Here is a 21,399-nt window from a genome sequence, read left to right as displayed (position 1 = left end):
TGTGTTTCTGAACACCTGGCGAATGTAATGGTAATAACCCTCCTTTTAGCTGTTTTTGTTTCCACCAACTTCTAGAAGGAAATATCTGTCTCTTTAGCTGCTAAATGCTCAACTATGTTCACCAGCTAGACACCAGCTGTCTGTCTCTCTGGGAACAGAAAGAATGAACCAAAGCTGATATGAAGTGCAGTCAGGTATTAAATCCCTGTGGGTTTATCATTATGAGCTACACCTCTCAAATTATATTAATTTGATCCATCGATAATATAAATATGTTACATTTTCTTGCAGAGACACAGCGTAGCGCCATCACACAATCCCAGGTGCAGATTTCAAAAGGATAAAGGATAGTATGTGTGCATTATGAATAAGACAGCAACAGAACTGTGGTAGTTACCTTATTTTACTTCTAAACCCCTATAAGCAATATTAATGTGAATCACAACAGTAGCTATGCATCAGGAGCAGAACAATGTGAGAATGCTTATAATAACATGTAAAACACGTTTACACCTTCACATTAACGCCTAAAACAATGACCTTCTCAGAATTATGTTTTCCAGACATAAATAGGCTAAACCAGGGGTCTTCAATGTTTTTTTTAGGCCAAGGACCCCTTAGCTAAAAGAGAGACGGAGTAAAGACCCCCTACTACACATTCTGTATAAAAAATAAAGTTGCACTAAACTGAGCCGCACGGATGAAAATGAATGGCTTAAACTGAACTGTATGGCTCCCAAAGTAAGCTTAACTTTAATGTGTAAATGACATTCCCCCCCCCCCACACACACACAAAAAGGCCAATTTATGTTTGCTATTAAAATGATTCATGTTAATGAATATCTTCAGCCATATATACATTTTTGAAAAAATGTAAATGTTATTTTGTAAACATAATTTGGCGGCTCCCCTGCACTAACTCTGAGGACCCCCTAGGGGTCACGGACCCCCTGTTGAATTTCTCTGGGCTAAACCATTTACTAAAAGCTGAATGAAAATGACAAAATAAAAGAAACACTAAAGGTTAGTTTCCTTTTATTGATAAGAGTAAGCTGAGTAAGAGTCTTTTACATTATTGACAATGAATGACGTAGGAAACATTGGAACATTACTGCCTTTTGGTCATTTTTCTTTTTACATTTACACAAACTTCTCAAAAAGAGCCAATGTCTCCATGTTCGTGGAATTTCTACCTACTTTTCCTCAATTATGATGAAGAAAACAGTTGTTTAGTGTTGAGTTTTCTATTTTGAGGATGATTTAAAAAGCATTATGTTCATTCCAACATACATCATGAAAATATTGTTACAAACTTAACTGAGATGCATTCGTGTTTTTAAAGTGTTTTAAAATGGTTCAATAGAAAAGTCTGCAATCAGACTGATCGCACGATGGCTTCCAATCATTTGTCCATCTCATTACGAAGTCTGAAAATAATCTCTTTGCTTTATTATGTTGTGCCCTTTAATACGAAGGCTTCTATATCTGTTCATCAATGGCTCTGCAGATATATGTGACAAAACAACAATCTGGAGAACAGATCAATTAAGATTAATTAGCTTCAAATGCTAAAAAAAACAACAACTGCGCTTTACTATAGAATGCAATAAATGATCGACCCATTTGCACCAAGTTTTAAAAGTTAACAGCCTAATAAATATAGAAAACATTATGCGGAATGCATACATTATACCCAAGAAAAATGGTTGTAAATGTGATTCCCAAGCAGCAACTTAAAGTTTCACAAATAGCCTTGCTGGTGAAGTATTTCCTTTAGGAGACTTTGCATTTTTAACTCCTCTGGTAATCCTATCAAAACCTGAAATCATTATCTGAACTGTTTGTTGAGGAGGACTACAGGTCCGCAGACGGATCAAAACAGTTTGATCATGCTCTCTCTGGACTTGCCGACTCCAACCCACTTCACTGAAATGAAATGAGAAAAAGAAAGACAGACAAGACGTGACTGGCAGGTTTGGCAAAGCAAATTAACAGTTTGGCTGCAGTCTATCCATTAATGTAAAGTGCCTCTTGACAAACCTGGCACTTGCAGGAAGTCCTCGATGAACCGAATGTAACTCTGTGCCTGTGACGGCAGCTCCTCGAAGCTCCGAGCTGCCTCCGTGTTGCAGCACCAGCCGGGCAACGTCTCGTAGTCCACTGACACCCGCGTCAAAACGTCCATGTTCGCTACAACAGAAGCACATTGATTACATTGAGTCAAAGATGAAACATGAGCCAACGCGTAAAAAGTTTCGGCACTTATTTATTCATAGTTAATTATTTTATTACTCTGTACATCTTACTGTGACCTGTGCAATATGCCATTTCATTTATTTATTTATTTGGCCTTCATTTTTGACAGGACAGCTTAGACATGAAAGGGGATTGAGAGGGGGAATGATGTGCAGCAAAGGGCACAGGCCGGAACCAACCCGCGACGTCGAGGACTGAGCCTCGGTATATGGGCGCATGCTCTACCAGGTGAGCTACCCAGGCGCCCGCCATTTCATATGTGCGCGCGCGCGTGCGTGTGTGTATATATATATATATATATATTCTCCCCACCTGTCTATAGTGTACATATTACCGTTACTACTCTCTTATTTTGTCTTCCTATTTCATTCACAAACTTTTTTTCCTTGGCGCCCCCGCCTACTTATGTCTAAGAAAAGCTGAGCCCCCCCCTCCGAAACCAAAGTTGAGGCAACTCTCGAGATGGAGCCTTACTTTCTTTTTTGATACAGAGGAGTTATCGGCACTTTTACGTTTCTCCGCCATGTTTTATACATAAAGTGAAAAACGAGGATGATAGCAGCTAGCAGCTGACCTGATGACAGCAAGGGTCCCAGGTTAAGAGGTCCCGGAGGTTTGGCCTACAATTTTAAGCGAGAACAAAAATATATAGTTTTTATACAGACTTTTGTATACATTATATATTTTAGTGTATCATCATAATTTGTTTAACATGTGCAAACTACCTCAACATCAAACCAGATAAAGACTTGCGCACCCCCTGTGATCTTTGCCGCCCCTCACTGAGGGGTCCCCGGACCCCAGGTTGGGAACCACTGTTCTGTTCTATTTATTTCCCCATTGTGGTATCAATAAAGTTGATCTTACCTCTTATGAAATGTTTTTCTTCTGGTTTCCAGTGACTGATTCATACTAATTCGTTAAAAGACTGGTCAAAACAACACGCTGGACAGCTGTCCTTTACCGCCATTTATGGTCTGCACGCAAGATTGATACATTTTATTATCTGAAACGGTGTGTACATCTAATTGATAAAAGACTGCAGCACAACTAGCAAACAAATCTGGGTCAGGATAAGAGCCACTTCATCCAACATCCAGCCCCATAAAGATGAGAAATGTATGAGGGGAAATCAGTGATAACAGGCTGGCCGAGAGCAGCTGCAGCGCCACATCAGAAGCAGACAGAGAGAAGTTGTTTTACCATCCTCTGGTTCATTAGCTGAACAATTCAATTTGCTCCATTGGGCGGTGCGAGCAGAGAGATACAGAAGATTAATGCACCCTGAAATCTGCTGCAAAATAAATTTACAAATCCCACAAGGCTGTATTTCCTGCTAGGAGAAGCTGACGTGTAAAACAACACACTGGGGAGCATAAACGCTACATTCATTCACCTGTAACCAAAATCTAAGTAGTACCAAGTGATCGGGTCCTCTCCTGCGTTTACAGCAATTGTGTTTTTTCTGGCATTAAAACCTTTGTGGATAGATGGATAGTCTTAAAGTCGAATATTTTCAATTAAAGAGCAGGACATCAAGATAGTCTTTTCTTTAAGCAGAAATGACAAACATTCACCGGTTCCAGCTTCTCAAACGTGAGAGGATTTGCTGCTTTACTCTATAGTGTACATATTACCGTTACTACTCTCTTATTTTGTCTTCCTATTTTATTCACAAACTTTTTTTCCTTGGCGCCCCCGCCTACTTATGTCTAAGAAAAGCTGAGCCCCCCCCTCCGAAACCAAAGTTGAGGCAACTCTCGAGATGGAGCCTTACTTTCTTTTTTGATACAGAGGAGTTATCGGCACTTTTACGTTTCTCCGCCATGTTTTATACATAAAGTGAAAAACGAGGATGATAGCAGCTAGCAGCTGACCTGATGACAGCAAGGGTCCCAGGTTAAGAGGTCCCGGAGGTTTGGCCTACAATTTTAAGCGAGAACAAAAATATATAGTTTTTATACAGACTTTTGTATACATTATATATTTTAGTGTATCATCATAATTTGTTTAACATGTGCAAACTTTTTTTTTTACCTCAACATCAAACCAGATAAAGACTTGCGCACCCCCTGTGATCTTTGCCGCCCCACTGAGGGGTCCCCGGACCCCAGGTTGGGAACCACTGTTCTGTTCTATTTATTTCCCCATTGTGGTATCAATAAAGTTGATCTTACCTCTTATGAAATGTTTTTCTTCTGGTTTCCAGTGACTGATTCATACTAATTTGTTTAAAGACTGGTCAAAACAACACGCTGGACAGCTGTCCTTTACCGCCATTTATGGTCTGCACGCAAGATTGATACATTTTATTATCTGAAACGGTGTGTACGTCTAATTGATAAAAGACTGCAGCACAACTAGCAAACAAATCTGGGTCAGGATAAGAGCCACTTCATCCAACATCCAGCCCCATAAAGATGAGAAACGTATGAGGGGAAATCAGTGATAACAGGCTGGCCGAGAGCAGCTGCAGCGTCACATCAGAAGCAGACAGAGAGAAGTTGTTTTACCATCCTCTGGTTCATTAGCTGAACAATTCAATTTGCTCCATTGGGCGGTGCGAGCAGAGAGATACAGAAGATTAATGCACCCTGAAATCTGCTGCAAAATAAATTTACAAATCCCACGAGGCTGTATTTCCTGCTAGGAGAAGATGACGTGTAAAACAACACACTGGGGAGCATAAACGCTACATTCATTCACCTGTAACCAAAATCTAAGTAGTACCAAGTGATCGGGTCCTCTCCTGCGTTTACAGCAATTGTGTTTTTCTGGCATTAAAACCTTTGTGGATAGATGGATAGTCTTAAAGTCGAATATTTTCAATTAAAGAGCAGGACATCAAGATAGTCTTTTCTTTAAGCAGAAATGACAAACATTCACCGTTTCTAGCTTCTCAAACGTGAGAGGATTTGCTGCTTTACTACCATTGTTTTATATCACAGAAAATTGTGTGTGTGTATATATATATATATATATATATATATTTATATTTGGGTTTTCAGCTGTGCAGGTCAGACTTGTAAAGTTCAGTTTTCACTATTTTCAGGTCTTTTAATAAAAAATAAAAATAAAATGATAGATAATGAAAATACTACAGTGATCAAACTCTGCCCCCTACTTTAGGGCAACACTAACATCTAATTTGAAGTGATTAAGCTAATGCTTGTTGACTGTTGAATCCGGCTACTATTTTTCTGTCATGGGAGCAACGAGCACATCTTCAAAACAACTAAATGGGAATGACCTACCGGGGAAACTTGGTAGAGATTGTCCATCAACCTTATAGGCCACGCCCACTTTAATCTCCGGCAGCGTGTCCAAAATGTCCAGCTTCGTCAGGGCAATCCTGCAAGGAAAGAAGTCACTCTGTTCAACTCTGATGGCAATGGAGAGTCAGGGTGCACCATGAGGCTTAACTGGACCTCCAGTAATCACATTAGCAGATCGGGTTGATATTCTGAAATGGTTGAGATGGGTTCTTACGCAGTGAAGCCGTTGACCATGTGGGCGTACCGGACCAGTATCAGGTCCAGCCAACCACAACGCCTCCTTCTGCCCGTCGTCACACCGAACTCTCGCCCTCTGGACTGTAACAGTTCTCCAGTCTCCTGAAACACAACAGACAGGAAGCACACACTGTCAACTGTGAAAGACAAAAAGGAAAAACAACTGCTTTGAAATATAAAACTACATATACTTTTCGAAATCCCCCAGATACGTCCGCAAATGTCTATATTACTCGCGATAAATAAACAGATATTAAAGTGTACTCAGTTCAGCATTTCTGCTGCTTTCGGTGTTCTGCTAAAAAATACAACAAATTGCTTGTTGAATTTAAAACAAACAGGAAATCATTTCCAACATTCTTTTATTGAACACTGAACTGAATATAAAAAGGCACCACTAAAAAAAGAATGACAGTTGCATTTTAATGTGCAGTTTTCTACTGATATTCACTTTCAACTAACAGAAAAAAAGCATCTATCGCGATTAGGGCTGAAACGATTCCTCGAATAACTCGATTACAAAAAATCCTCGATGCAAAATGATCTGCCTCGAAGCTTCGTTAAATCAAATGTTACCAACGTTGTATTGCTGACGGACGGCGTTTCCACACGGATCATTATTACTGTCGCACACCAGACGCTGCTAAGTCTGCGGGCGGCACATGCCAGAGCGTAAATAGTGAGGGGCTAAGAGAAGAGACAGGCTGGAGAAAACGACAGAGTGTGTCCAAGTGTCCAAAGTTTGGAATCAGTTCAAATGTATTTAAAACGAAATCCCTGTACAGTGTGTCTACTGAAAAACCGAACCAGCTTACCACAATAATAGCACGACGTCAGTGCTTCAGCATCTCAACAGAAAACATTTCTCATCCATTCCACGAAGCGGACCCGATAAAGTAAATCACGGAGTTATATGGACGATGAAACTACACCAAACACAACAACCAGCAAAAACAAAAGGCAAGAAAATACGTTGCGGTGACCACAAATTGATCTAAAGAGCCGACTTGTTGACTATCCCATCGGAGAAACAGCTGATCGTTTCGCACCACTCTCTCTCTTCACGGAGAAACAGCTGATCAACGATCTACTAGCAACGGTGTAATGTATATGTAATTAATATTTACATATATTTACATATAGGCCTATATACAGATCAGTCTCAGGATGAAACTTGTAGTTCTGAAAGTTAAGTTGCACAACTGCAGGTCATGTTTATGTATGTTTAATGTAGGCCTTAGTGTGAGGTTGATGTCATTTCAGAAAATGTTTTCTTTAAAAACTTTACAACGTAATATGGCACTTAAATGCACTTCATAGGTTTAGTTTTTTGAGAGATGATATTGTAAGCAATGTAGGCAACACAAATGTTGCTTTTTCCGAAAATTTAACCAAACTATTGTTTATTATTGCTCTTCAATAAAACAAAACAATAAAGTATTTCTTATCCGATTAATCGATGGAATAATCGGTAGAATACTCGATTACTAAAATAATCGATAGCTGCAGCCCTAATCGCGATATGTCGCAGCCTCTGGTCATGATGTGTTTATTGCAGCAGTTGATAATGCGATGATGATTTATAAAAAAAAAAAACACGATATATTGTGCAGCCCTACATATTACAACTAATCTTCTCTCTTTTGACTAGTCAAGTCTCATCTCCATGTAATGGCCCTGACACACCAACCCGATAATCGGCCGTCGGACAGTCTGGCGAGGTCAGTGACTCGAGTGTGTTCGGTGTGTTCCGTGCTGTCGTCTGTTAGAGGAGCTGTCGGCCTTCATTTTGGCCGACCTGACTTGCTGGGTCGGAGGGCGGGCAGTCGGACTCTAACCTGGAAATAGCGAGCGGGATGAGTGACGAACGCCTCTCAAAATCTGACAAATCTTTTAAACTGACCTTTGTCGATCTGAAATGAAGACAGATTCAGCAACTGTATGGCCTATTTCTCGCTTAAAATGTTTTCAGAAACACCTTTCAGAGAACTATTTTCGTAAAATACGAGATCGTATTTGGAACAAGCCGCCATTACTATCGGCTGGAGAAGCCAGACCCACGTGACGCGTTGTCATTTCCGGTTTTAATTTTTGTATTACGTCTCGCGCACACACAGAACTTTCAAAGCTTCGGTGTGTTCCGAGGCACTTTTTGGACCTCGGGGAGCCGACTGATCAGTCCGACTGCTTTACTGCCGACGGTCGGCCGTCGTGTTGGTGTGTCGGGGGCTCAATGAAAATAAAAACTCCCCCACAGTCACAATAACGGCTACAGCTGGGTACTGACTGGAACCTTTTTTAATACCAATGCTAGTGCAGTGAGCTTCAATTTAACAGTTACTGAACAAGGAGACACAGGCCAGATGATTCATCTCTCTGCAGTACTGCTGAGCTGTGCTGCATCTTTCACATCTATGACACCGTGTGTCCTTGCTCAGTAATATATTGTTCTGCATGGGTACTGCATTCATCGCAGGATTGCTTTATAATGTGATAAATATTCGCTTTATTTCCAAGTTCTCAAGTGATATTTTAGAATTAGGAGAAATCTAAATCTGTACGCACCAACCTATAAACCATGATAACTCATCCATAAAAAGATATCTTATCAAGTTAAACGATGATGTTACTGGAAATGGTCATTCAGATTTTTTTTGGGACGTTTACTTCCCCCCCCCGAATTTTGGTTCATCAAAAAAATATTCCTATTACCTTCATCTTAAAACTAAATATGCTTGGCTGCTGTGGTAACCTGACAATAACATCGCATATCTCCTTCAACCTGGTGGAGTATGTTGGCGCCTGAGAAGCCAGTGGGATGAATCACAACATTGAAGACTTCTCAGCTTGTAAACATGTATCTCTAATTAGCAGGAGCTTTTATTCCATCAACATTAGAGCTGCACGACATGAGGAAAATATGTGATCGATAAATAAACAGATATTAAAATGTACTCAATTCTACCTTTCTGCTGCATTCAGTATTCTGCTAAAGTACAGAAAATTGCTTGTTGAAATTTGAAAAAACAAAGAAAATCAATGAATTATTCTTTTACTGAACAAATTGAATCGAACATAAAATGCTCCACCAAAAAGAGAATGACAGTTACATTTTAAAGTGTAGTTTTTAGTGCTGTCACTTAAACGCGTTATTAACGGCGTTAACGCAAACCCATTTTAACGGCGTGAATTTTTTTAGCGCGAGATTAACCTTCCTTTTGGCCTAGCAAACTTTGTAGTTTTTTTTCCCACATGCTGTTGCAACAACTAGTAACGTTAGAAAAACTACAACACCACACCGGATCTAGCTAGACCGGAAACAAAACAGGCACACCGCACACACTTGTTTGGGCGTGCGAGCCAATCCACTTTTCCATGTTGATAAGAGCATTAAAATGAGAAAAAATAATTGGACAAAAAGAAATCTAGGGACATTTAGAATAGATAAAAATGTGAGATTAATTGCGAGTTAACTATGACATTAATGCGATTAAATATTTCAATCGTTTGACAGCACTAGTAGTTTTATACCGATACTCTCTTTCAACTTACTCAAAAAAAGTCTTTCGCGATGTGTTTATAGCATAAGTTGACATCGCAATAACGCAAAAAAACAAACAAAACATATATTGTGCAGCCCTAATTAACACAACTAAAAACTGCTTCATTTCATATGCGCCTTTACTCACATTATCCTGCTCTGTTGGGAAAGCGCCAACGCCCACCCGGGTGGTGTACGCTTTGACGACACCGTACACTCGGCCAACGTATGATGGCGGCACGCCCAGACCAGTGCACACTCCTCCCACAGTGCAGTTAGAAGACGTCACGAAAGGATACGTCCCTGAACGGAGAGACGTCTGTTAACCCGAGGAAGCAAAACACCCGTCCATCTTTATTATCAATTCCACAAACGCTGTGTTGCTCACCAAAGTCAATATCCAGCAGAGCAGCGTTGGCTCCCTCCACCAGGATCTTCTTACTGGGACCAGTAAGAGCTCTGTGCATGAAGTAGACCCCATCAGTCACCAGAGGACGCAGTCTCTCTGCAAGTCCCTGAAAAACAGTAACCAACAAGTGCTTAGGTGCATCTCTAGATGTGCTGTTTGAAATCTACAACCTATTAGGAATGGAAAATACTGTATACTAAGATAATGAACACACTGAATACTGTTTAGCAATTACAACTCTTACTGTCAACCATTCAAACTCAGTTGAGAGGGAACTGACACCCTTATCATATAAAACTAGTGAATAAACAATCATCTCTAGGCAACGTCATCATTTTTTACTTGTTCCATCTATAAAAGCTGCATTAGTGTCATAACAAATATCAGCATTACTAATGTTTTTTTTTTTTTCAGACTATTATTAATCAAGCCAAATATAGATTAAATAATTGTATCCATTCACAAAATAAAAAAAGCATTTCTCACAGCAGGCATTTGAAATGAGTAAAAGCCTAGTTGTTAGTAACAACATTAAGGATGTCTCTGTTCTAGTGTCTCAGTAAGCCAGTACGCACAACACCAGGACCTTGAAAGCAAAGCTAAATTCGGCCATCATTCATTTTATTATTTACACCCACTGACATGTCCGAATGTCTTCCATGAACAAGGTCTACTGTTACAACATCAATGCCAAGCGACTGAGTGAAAACACACTGATGTGATTCGGTCAGCATTTCCTGGCTCACCTTCAGCTGCTCCAGTTCACTGTCAACGTCCACGTTAAGTTTTGGATACATGGTCAAGAAATGTTCTGCCAACATACGGAACCTGCGAGGAGGACAGAGTCTGCTTACACATGTTCATTAACACTTACAGTATGTGCATCTCTCAGCAAGTAAATACACAATATCATTTCACAACATGATATAATAGGACAGAGAGGCTATCCCATTAAAAAGCAGAGCAACAGCAGTTTTCACTTGTACCACAGCCAGATGTTGCCATCTGGTGGCAGGAGAAGATACAGACACTACAAGTATTGAAGCATTGGGTTTACAAAAAAAATAAAATAAATCATGATAAAATATTCCTGAACCCAAATTTGTGTCTTGAGAAGTTCCTTTATCGCATTTAGGGATGGAAACCCAACGGCTCTTTACAAGCTCGCCAAAGTATTGCAAAACCAAAACGGAATCGACTAAGACATTAAAAGCTCTGCACACTATGAAGTTGGAAATATTAAACTTTGCACAGCGACACGATCTGAAGTTCCAATCGGCAGTCTTTGACATGTTATCTCATTTTAGACCACGGGTAATGTGATATAATGAAAATATGAAAATTAAGGAAATTAGAAGAAAAACAGAAAACTCACTTTTCCTCGAAAACCTTGAAGTCTGAGACGAGGTCACAGACCCGCAGGCCGTTGCGAGCAGCTTTGGACGAGTAGGCAGGACCGATACCCTTTTTGGTGGTTCCCAAACTGGAGAACATATAAAAACACAACATTAATAAACTATTGATTTTAATAGAAAAATAATCACTCGACCTTGAGAACAGTACACAAAATATACACTTTAAAGTAAAAGATACAGTATTTTTAGAGTAGATTTACTTTTTCCCTTCTTGTTGCTGCCGCTGCTGCTCCTGGATTCCATCAACAGCTTGATGGAAGTTGAACACTAGAGGTAGAGAAGGGACTGTCAATACGAGGACAGTTCTAATTCAAAAATGTCAATGGGGAAATGCTTACTCACCAAGGTGGGCACGGTCAGATATCTTTAATCTCTCCTCCCATCCTTGTAATCCTGCATGCAATACAATGAAAACCACATTACATGTTTGCACTACAACAAACACCTGCATACCTCATCTATTTAGCAGGTATTGTTACATCCTACAAATTCCATTGCGGGCTTCTTGTGTATTAGGGACACAGCTCTATGTTTTTGAAGCCAGAAACCAATATTTTCCCTTTCATATTATCTGATAATGATGTACATTTTTGAAAGTCTTGTGAAATACAACACACCTTATATTTCTTAGACCTGTCTCTTAAGGCAATTAAGTGTTTCAAATCACCATGAGTTTGATTATAAATTCTGGTCTGACCATTTTAACAAGTGGTATACAATAAAAAAAAAACAGAAAACACAAATTTTAATTAAAGCTGCAAGCTGCGAAAACCTCCCCGTACGTCGGAGCTACTGACGGGGATGCCGGTTGACGCAGCAGTACATTTGCACGACCGTTGGACAGTGCGCAAAGTGCGAAGCACTGGAAAATATCTATTGCAAATTTTGGATCACTTCCTGTGTCCACTACGTGGCGTTACACAACCTGCACTTAACGTGCATTATGTTGCTCTATGTAAATTGTGGACCACACAATGTAATTTCACATATATATCCGAGATGTTTGTCACATGAGGCTTTAATTCCCTGTTGCCAGCAGGTGGCGCTATGACTATGAGTCAATATTGGCATGTAGAGGTCTTAAGGCCGGGACTCTTATCAAAACTTGTGGAGTTTGGGGCAGATTTGACAATGTACAGTCTAGTTACAAACCACTTCCTGTTTCATGACGTAACATGGAAATTGTTAGACAGTAGAATAGATCTTTTCACAGCAAACATTTTAACTTGTCACAGAAGGTAAAACACAGGTATTACTAATAATATGACCTATGGCTCTGATTGATGCATATGTTCTAGTAAACAATGACAGTGTGAGAGTAAGCCAGTATGTGCAATACCAGGACCCAGACAGCACTAAATGGAATTCAGCCATCATTTATTTACACCTGTGTATGTCTTAAAATGACTTCAATGAAAACGGCTCCATTTACTGATACTGACACTGCTTTCTTAGGAACATGATATGTTGATATCACTGCTTCTCTCTTATTATTCAGAAAACTTTACCTTTGCCTTTCTGCAGGTTCTTTTCAGCCTCCTCAAAAAGACCTGGTAGGTGTATCACCACTCCGTTGCCTGTAATGCAAAATGAATCTTTAACAAACATTGTGAGAAATAACTTCTTATGAGTAATAAACTGCTGATGTTTTCCCTGAGGTTAAATCCAATTACTTTAACAGAAGTTCCTTTAAATGTTTCCTCTTTCATGTTAAAAGTTAAATGGTATTTGTGATACCAGAGCAATGTAGCAAAACTGGGTACGTTTACATTGACTGTTTATTTGTTTGACCTGTGGGTTAGTTTAACCTTTGTGTAACTATCTATAGTCCTGTAAATCTTGTGTGCACTGTGTTGATTTTCCATATGTACCCAAGCATACTCGGTTTAGCTAGGTGTGTGTGCACTACAAAAACAGCTCACTCCACTAACTACATGACACATTACAACTGATAAGGTTATCTGCTGTGCTTTCGATGTCCACCCTGATCTCGGTCATATACTCATTTTTTATTGTTTTATTAGGATCTTTCTGTTCCCGCCAACTTACTAAAACAAGTATTTAACAATAAAAACACAAGGATTGTCACACACCAATGAAGGAGACAGCCTTCTTGTTGAGCACTCCACTGGGCAGCAGGTGGAAGTCGTACTCCACTGAGTCCACAACCACTGTGTGACCTGCATTGTTGCCTCCCTGCAAACAGAACAGACATTCGGCAAGAAGGCAGTTTTCTGATGAGAGACAACACTGAAGGCAAGAAAACTACAGAAACCATCAATACAGAGGACAGTTACAGTGACACAGTCTTGTATAAACACCTTAGCCTGGTTCATAAGAACAGGGCCAACTGTTATTCAACCCCTGCAGTAACAGTGTTTTTTGTTGTCTGTGGTCTGGTCACGAGATCAAAAGAAAAAAACATTTCTGCTAGTTAAATGTCACAGGGTTGACTGCCAAGAGAGATAGGAACAGCTGGGCAACAATGGACAATCAGTACGTTAACGTTACATAAAGTTACATTCACATGTTGAGGTCATGTCCTGATTAAGAGCACATTATGCTACCACGGCAGAAGATAGATATATATATATATTTTTTTTTTTAACCCAGAGAAACAGGCAAGCAGTTGTCCCTCGGGTTCTTACTAGCATTAACTTAGCATTCAATTAGCACTTCCACATCCGGGATGTCAGACAAGGTTGTTGACGTCGCAACCCGGTCATGAATATTAACGGTAACGACTTTCACCAAACAACCATGTTACTGTTAGTGGACGATTTAATAACACCGCCATTGTATTATGTAGTCAGGTAATTGTGAAGTTAAATCGACAGCGTAGTTGTGTACCTGGCACCTGCATACAATATCCGCATCCATTGCGAGCAAGTCCACAACTTTTCCTTTGCCCTCGTCGCCCCACTGCGCTCCGAGCACGACGGTCACTTTGTTCTGAGGCTCCTTCGGGACACGGAGAGGACAGTCCTGCGAGACACTCTCCCGTGGCCGCTTAACTATCGGCTCCCCGTTCAGGGAAACGGTCTCTCGTCCGTTAACGTTATCCATGGTGCTGTCGGATGCCATGCTGCTGCTACTACTACTGCTGCTGCTGCTGTTGCCCTCCTTCTACAAACCGGAATATCGTTTTACCGCGTTTCTCTGCGTCACGAGTGACGGGAAGTGCTCGTCTGTCGCTTCACCACTAGATGGCAGTGTTTGTCCCATGGATGTATTGTATGGTTTGTCCTTATGTCCTTGGTTCTTCTGATTTTACAATACATCTATTTAAGCACATTTATCATTATTTATTATCCCTATTAATATATTAAACTGAGTATAATGATTTACGGATACACCGACGTTGTATTTAACTCGGTGTCTTTATTTAGTTTCGGTGATTATTAAATAAAAGACCACTGCCGTTATAGAGACATCACGATTCACAAAAAGTAAACGAATATGATTCAGTCCTCGCCACTTCCGCCTTCGCTTAATCCTCCGGACAGACTACACAGCTTGATTTGTGCCTGGGAGTAATATTTGACTTTGCCTTTAACAGCTTAAATGCAATGCTTTATCCGTACCAGACAAAGAAAGTAACTGCCTTTGCTCCCTGTCCAATGTGTCCATCAAGCTGCCAGATGGCAGCAAAGGCAGCAGTTTCATGCCTGTATATTCATAGGTCATCATTCCAGGTCATACTGTTTTTTCCTTGAAGCATATTCCAATATAAATTCGAATTTAATCAAAACACAGCAAATATAATGACCCAGAATATACCTGTGGCCAAGTTATGTCACATGGCTGCTGGTTGGTTTTCTGGACTACAACTCCTCACTGTCCCTCCTTCAGTTGTATTTGTTTAAGTTTTTTTTTTTTTTTTTGCATTTTAGGCTTTTTTTTGCTTTATTTGTGGCAGGACAGCTTAGACATGAAAGGAGAGAGAGGGGGAATGACATGCAGTAAAGGGCTGCAAGTCAGAACCGAACCCACGGCCGCTGCTTTGAGGACTGAGCATCTGCACATGGGCGCATGCTCTACCAGGTGAGCTACCCAGGCGCCCTTCAGTTGTATTTTTGTAGTAATTGGTCTCATTAGGAAACTAAGTCATTTGTAGTAATGTATTCACGACAGGTTGCTCATGGGGTTATTCAGAGTAAATACAGAGTAGAGGACTGCACAGGTCAGGTTGTCTGCCCCTCGAACAGTTGCCTGACACTTACATTATTATAGATAGATAGATAGATAGATAGATAGATAGATAGATAGACATGTCACCTAGTCTACATCAATATTTTCACAGTATTACATTTGGACACATTCTATTATAAGGAACAATAAGCCTAGGCATATGGACACACACTAGCTGCTACGAATTAACAATATTTTATTTTTTTAAAGATCATTTTTGGGGCATTTATCTATATAGGACAGCTGAAGTCATGAAGTGGGAGAGAGATGGGGAACGACATGCAGCAAAGGGCTGAGTCAGAGTTGAACCTGCGGCTGCTGCGTCGAGGAGTAAACCTCCTCTATATATGGGTGCACTCTATCAGGTGAGCTACCCAGGTGCCCAATATTTTCTTTTAATGTGAATCCTATGTAACATTTTCAAGTCCAATGAACGTGCCATTTTTCAAAACGATGAATTGTTAATAGTACAGAATGCAAAAGTCACATTTTGATGGCCGTTATCAATCATTGTTAGTTTAATGATGTACAGACTGTGAAAACACATTTTCCCAATGGACAATAATGACTATCTATCTAATGAGGATTTTGTAAACACACTCATTGTGTTTGCAGGCTAGATTTCAATTAAGGGCACACTACATCATTACTATATATATTTATACTATATTCGTAGTTCGTAGTACATAGTATATAGTTCGTATATATATACTATAGTAAATATATATATATGTACTATAAACTATATATTGGGGTAACTTTATCTTTGCTATTCCTTTAATGATCTTGTAACTATTAGTATATCATAATTATGAGTTTTAAAGTTTGACTTTCTTTGACAACACATATTCATCTTAGCCAGATCAAGAGAGGACAAATGACAGACTCATCCACGCATAGAGCAACACATTCAAACTTTATTAATTGTAAAATATGCTTCAAAAACAATTGTGATGTGTATAAAAGGCACAAACGTCCCAGTTGGTTCGTCGATACACCGACTGTAGACACATCCACATCTGTACTGTACGCATTCAGAGGGACAAACACAGCAGTGGCCTACAGAACTGACAGGCAGATGTTACAATCACTGGCTGTCAATTCATAGGTCATCACCTTGTGTCCCATTACTCTTCGGCTACTTCAAAATAAAAACCGAACTCAACATTTAATGAAACAGTGAGCTTTGCGACCTCTCAGGAAGTGTTCAGGCCTCGTCAGGTTGTGTTCGGCGGCTCTCTGCAGGTAACAGCACCTCCACTGGAACGGACATCATTTCCACATGGAGTTGCTGTTACATCCAGCAAGCACCAGAAGGCTCATTGCTGACAAATTACAGCTTCTCCAGTTCTTCTCCGAGTCAGCCATGTTGCAGGTGGACAAACCTATGACGAAGATCACGTTTTAAGTGTTGGGCGCTGGTGTGGAAATACCTGAGATGAAAGCGAGAGAGAAAGAGGAGAAAAGAGCAAGAGACAGCACCAAGGTTAAGTCAGGATTTGGCCTTAAAGGCAGTTGCTTTAGTACGTGAGGAGTATCCACTTGCAAGTGACTTTGACCCAGCAATTTCCTCCTCCCAGTTTTATTGCCTCAAGTAGAGGCCATCATTGCTCACACTCTTCCAACAGCACGGCCAAAGGGCCAAGGCCTGTATAGATAACACAGATTTTATGGTTGCTGTCAACATGAGTGCACTTTTCAATATGTGAATATATGGGTGTGCCTGACCTATGTACCTGCAGGCCCTCCATTTCCTGCTTACACTGACATTTGTCCTCATAATTACTAAAAGATTGGTCTCAGTTTGTCAATATTCTGTCAGTTTGAAGCTTTTCGAGGTCTTTTTCAAATCCTGTTATGCATTTTGTTCTCTATCAACCTGCCTTGTGCAGCTTGCAGATAAATATCTCTGTAGACTATGCCTTGCAGTAAAACTCTGCACAAAGAACAAAACTGAACAATAAAGCAATTAAATGATTAGAAGCTCTGTTTGACCATATCTGTTTACTTTGTTGCTTTTTATTCTGTTGAATAGATTAACCAGACTGCATCCATCGCTTTCTGCCTTATTAACATTTATTAGAAAATTACTTCAATTACACCTAGTATGTTTTATTTTATATCTGCGCCAAAAGAAATGTACATTTTTTAAAACATTAAAAAAGAGAAAAAATACTTAGGTTTACTAAGGTTTTCAGCATATTAAAGTCAGGAAAACTTTGTCTCACAATACATAATGTTTTCTTAAACATAGAGCCATTTCTATGAAGTAAAATATAAAAGTAGCAAATATATATATATTTTTGGTTTGCCACCTGCTTCTGTCGGGTATTCTTTTGATTAAAAAAATGATTGGAGTTGTCCTTCTACGTTGTTTAAATCCTAGAATTGAGTTTTGGGTAAGAACTGTACTCACTTTCAAATGCATGGCCCGCTGGCTTTCACAGGACGAGGCCAAAGGTTTGAAGAGCAGCAGCAGGGTGTCTGACACAGGGAGCCGGGCCAGAGCAGCAGAGGGGAATACAGAAAAGAAGAAACAGAGCAGACAGGACCAAGACAGACGAAGACACAGAAGGTGATACTAAAGCTAAAAGAGGCGCATTTCGATGTAAATGTCAGCCAAGACGGTGAAGCAATGGCAGTGAGGCAGAGCAGCCAGTTTAAGGGATCAGGAGTTGGTGGCAGGTTAATTATTACACTTGCAGTCAATATTTAACAGGCCCAGCGCCCTGCCCCTCAGTCCAACATCCTGATTCCACACTAACTGACACAGAGGGTAGGGCCAGCATCAAGCACATCTCTTTTGTCCCCTGCACAAAATATGTATTCAACCTCTCACATGGCCTGCAGGAAAGACTCAGTGCACCCACTGCAATGTGTGCTTTTTCTGAGCTTTACCTGTGATTTGAAAACTTTGAAATCAGTATGATTTATCATGTCATAATTCATAATACTTTTTCATCATAATTGAAATTTGTAATATGAAAGAAACCTTGAGCCCCCTATCTATCTATCTATCTATCTATCTATCTATCTATCTATCTATCTATCTATCTATCTATCTATCTATCTATCTATCTATCTATCTATCAATCTATCTATCTGTCAACCATAATGGCCGAGACAAAATGAGTTGAAAGGTACTTCCTTTGCTCTTTGTGCTTTGCTTGTAAATGCAGCATGACACAAGCCACAGCATGATGCACTGATGTATCGGCACGTGAGCCCAATCTACGTTTACTGTTGCATTTCTCACATATACATACACACGCCCACGCACAATCACTGGAACAAGCAGATATGAAAGTTAGAGCTATGAAGCAATAGCACAGGAGGAAGCAAAAGACTGTGGACTGTAGTCAGGGAGCAAAATGGAATAACAGCACAATAAAAGTCTAATTAAATGGTGTGTTAGAGACTGAGAGAGAGGGGGAGGGTGCAGAGTACATACTAATTATTAAGAATGTAATAAATAATAATCATAGTAAGTATACGGAGAGAAACATTTTTTATCATTTAATACAATACATTTATGGTATGTGACCCTGAATGATAAACTCTAACAGATGATGAAATTATTTAACTTTAGGGCACTGTAACTGCCTCATGACATTTTATTTCATATTTTTACATACCCTGGATTTCTGGATCTGACTCCTCTCTGCCATGGATATTATTTTAACATATTTCCTCTGATCTGTTAGAGGAATGGGAAATTAAAATGTCATCTGGTGACCTAACAGGAACAAAAGTGAGAATAACAGATTCATAATGAAACCGACAATGTAGACATTTTTATCATATCAGAATCACTGTTTTAAGATCCTCACTATGTGACTGCAGCACAAACTCCTTAAACGTAGTTAAAAACATATATATATATATATATATATATGTAGTGAAATGAAGACATTTCTCTTCTAAGTAATCATTTCTTACATGTCCTGCCTCCTCTTTTATTCATATACCTTGGCTATCTTATCTCAGAAGTTCAAGGGATTGGTATGCTTGAGTGCAGAGTCCAGTGTCTCCAAGAGAGAGAATATGTGCACAACATTAATCTGCCACACAGATAAAGTCCTTTGTTGCCTCCTTTGAATCCACGGTGCCTACGGTCATAATCATTTCTGCTGTAATTTAGATGCGATAACAACATCAATCTGCTGAGCATAAAATTATACTGTGCACAAGGTCACATGCAGTCCTCCAATCTCCTTGCACAGTATTCTCATTTCTGAAATGATTGACCCTTTTGGAGTAGTTGATGTTCTTATAATGGACAAGCGGTGTCGTATTCTGAGTTCAATTTGCTAATTCAACAATCTCTAGCTTCAGTCTGTTATCCCCCCTTTCTTTAATTCTGTTTTGTGTCTGCAAATGATGTTAAATGTGTGCCACGTTTTGATGAGAGGGTCACTCACATGCTACAAGCACCTATTGCCCTCTATTACACATTTCTTGCTTTACTTTTTGCTCTTTGTATATTTCCCTAATAGTTTTACTGGATGTTGGTCCTGTCATGCTAAACTTCACTGAGAAGCTGAGCTCAAAAGAGCACAAAAGCAATGTGTGAGAGCTTTCAAAGATCTTATGTGTCTGAGTTAATGTGACAACACAGATATGTCCACTCTTCAAGCATTCCAGCTTTAACTTCAAACACATTTCCACTTCACACAGCCAGGCCTCGGCCTCAGACAGCCGTTGACTAATGTTTCTCACATAAGGAGTAAACAAGGTTTTTTTTTTTCTCCATTGTGGTTGACTGGTTAGAATTTTTTTTAACATTGACTCAAGAGAAATTCAGTAGTCAAACATCATCTTTAAGTAATCCACCTGTTTCTTCCTATTTTCATGTTATATGCAGTCGTATGTGAAAACAGCTGCAGTATAAAAATAAGAGGACTGTGTTTAAAAGCCCTTAAAAACATATTTTCTCAATCAGCTTCATAGGATCATATATGAACAAGCTGTGTTCTGCAAAAGTTGGAGCAGTTTTGATTATTTCACTTGCCAGATTGGAATGGGCGGAGTCCAATTGGAAAAAGGTGACATCACACACTTCTGTGCACCAATCAGGGTTTAGCAATATTTGAATCAAATCTGATGACTTGGCTTGTTTTATCATTGTTAATCTGATCAAACCGCACCCACGTATTCCTGATGACTAGTGTTATAATACTTTAACATGTTTCTTTTTTTTAAATGTTGCTTATTGAGTCATGAATATTCAATATTTAAAGAAAAAAAAGATTTTCAGGGGCTTTAAAATATCTTTATAAGGCTTTTTACATAGACCTACAGTATTTGTGCCTGTCCTAATTTGAATTCACACCATTTTTGTCTATCAGTGTTCAGCCTTCGGGGTTCCTATTTCCTTTTCACTTGAGACTCTGAAACTATTTCATTCTTTTATTTATGTTTCACTAGCTCATTTCATTTTTCAACCCATTATTTCCATTGTGGTCCTCAGTGGAGACGAGAAACATGCACAGAAAGATGTTATGAAGATAGAAGCATGGTGTCTGTGACTTACCATGAAGTAGTGTTGGTTAGTTAAGTGCCCTAGCTGCTCTTAATAGTTTATTAATGCTACAGCAGCAGTATGCAGCGCATATGCTTGACATTACGTGTACTGGCTGGTGTAGTTTCATTACAAGTTAGCTACAGCTGCGTAGCTAGACAAGTCCGGGGCTCAGTGAGTTTATCCACCAATGTTAATCAACCACTCTGTCCTCTCCACTCCAGTGGAAAAGCACATTTCTTTACACTCCATTTGAATTATCCAACTGACAATAGGCTATCATTTATTGATGTCCATTTGTGACACGGCTGATAACATGTGACTGCCTACGTTCGTTTCTGGGCTCCATAGCACTGAGCATTTTCATAATGACACAAATACAGACAGCAACATTGACCATGACATGACAATTTGCATGCCATATCAATTATAACACAATGATTCAAGGATGTAATTTGGAGGTTGAGAATTTGTGCCTTTTCTGCATCCATTAATGGTGCAAATGTCTTTATTTATGTAAAGGAAATTAAAATAGGTTTTTGGGGTGGGCTGCA

The 21,399-nt window shown here is 39.6% G+C and overlaps 1 protein-coding gene across 1 annotated transcript; it reads right to left on the bottom strand.

Annotated features, from left to right (window-relative positions):
• Window positions 1–1,018: 1,018 nt before the first annotated feature.
• Window positions 1,019–14,293, bottom strand: adssl (adenylosuccinate synthase, like). Its single transcript, XM_078265910.1, has 13 exons — window positions 13,984–14,293; window positions 13,227–13,329; window positions 12,642–12,710; window positions 11,476–11,526; window positions 11,334–11,400; window positions 11,094–11,201; window positions 10,465–10,546; window positions 9,698–9,824; window positions 9,458–9,612; window positions 5,746–5,870; window positions 5,511–5,608; window positions 2,041–2,190; window positions 1,019–1,926 (listed from the first exon to the last, which is right to left on the bottom strand). The coding sequence occupies exons 1-13, from the start codon at window positions 14,215–14,217 to the stop codon at window positions 1,874–1,876; spliced, it is 1,422 nt and encodes a 473-aa protein (XP_078122036.1). The 5' UTR covers window positions 14,218–14,293; the 3' UTR covers window positions 1,019–1,873.
• Between the last annotated feature and the right edge of the window lie 7,106 nt (window positions 14,294–21,399).

Source organism: Sander vitreus, chromosome 13, assembly GCF_031162955.1.
Source record: "Sander vitreus isolate 19-12246 chromosome 13, sanVit1, whole genome shotgun sequence".
Taxonomy (NCBI): domain Eukaryota; kingdom Metazoa; phylum Chordata; class Actinopteri; order Perciformes; family Percidae; genus Sander; species Sander vitreus.
The sequence above is the reverse complement of the archived record's forward strand: the minus strand, read 5'-3'. Positions and strand labels throughout refer to the sequence as shown.

Excerpts from the sequence above, each read along its gene's own strand:
- adssl (XM_078265910.1), bottom strand. The coding sequence starts at position 14,217 with ATGGCATCCGACAGCACCATGGATAACGTTAACGGACGAGAGACCGTT. Across the intron at positions 11,527-12,641 it reads GAACCTGCAGAAAGGCAAAG|GATTACAAGGATGGGAGGAG; the intron begins GTAAAGTTTTCT and ends TATTGCATGCAG. Across the intron at positions 1,927-2,040 it reads GGACTTCCTGCAAGTGCCAG|TGAAGTGGGTTGGAGTCGGC; the intron begins GTTTGTCAAGAG and ends ATTTCATTTCAG.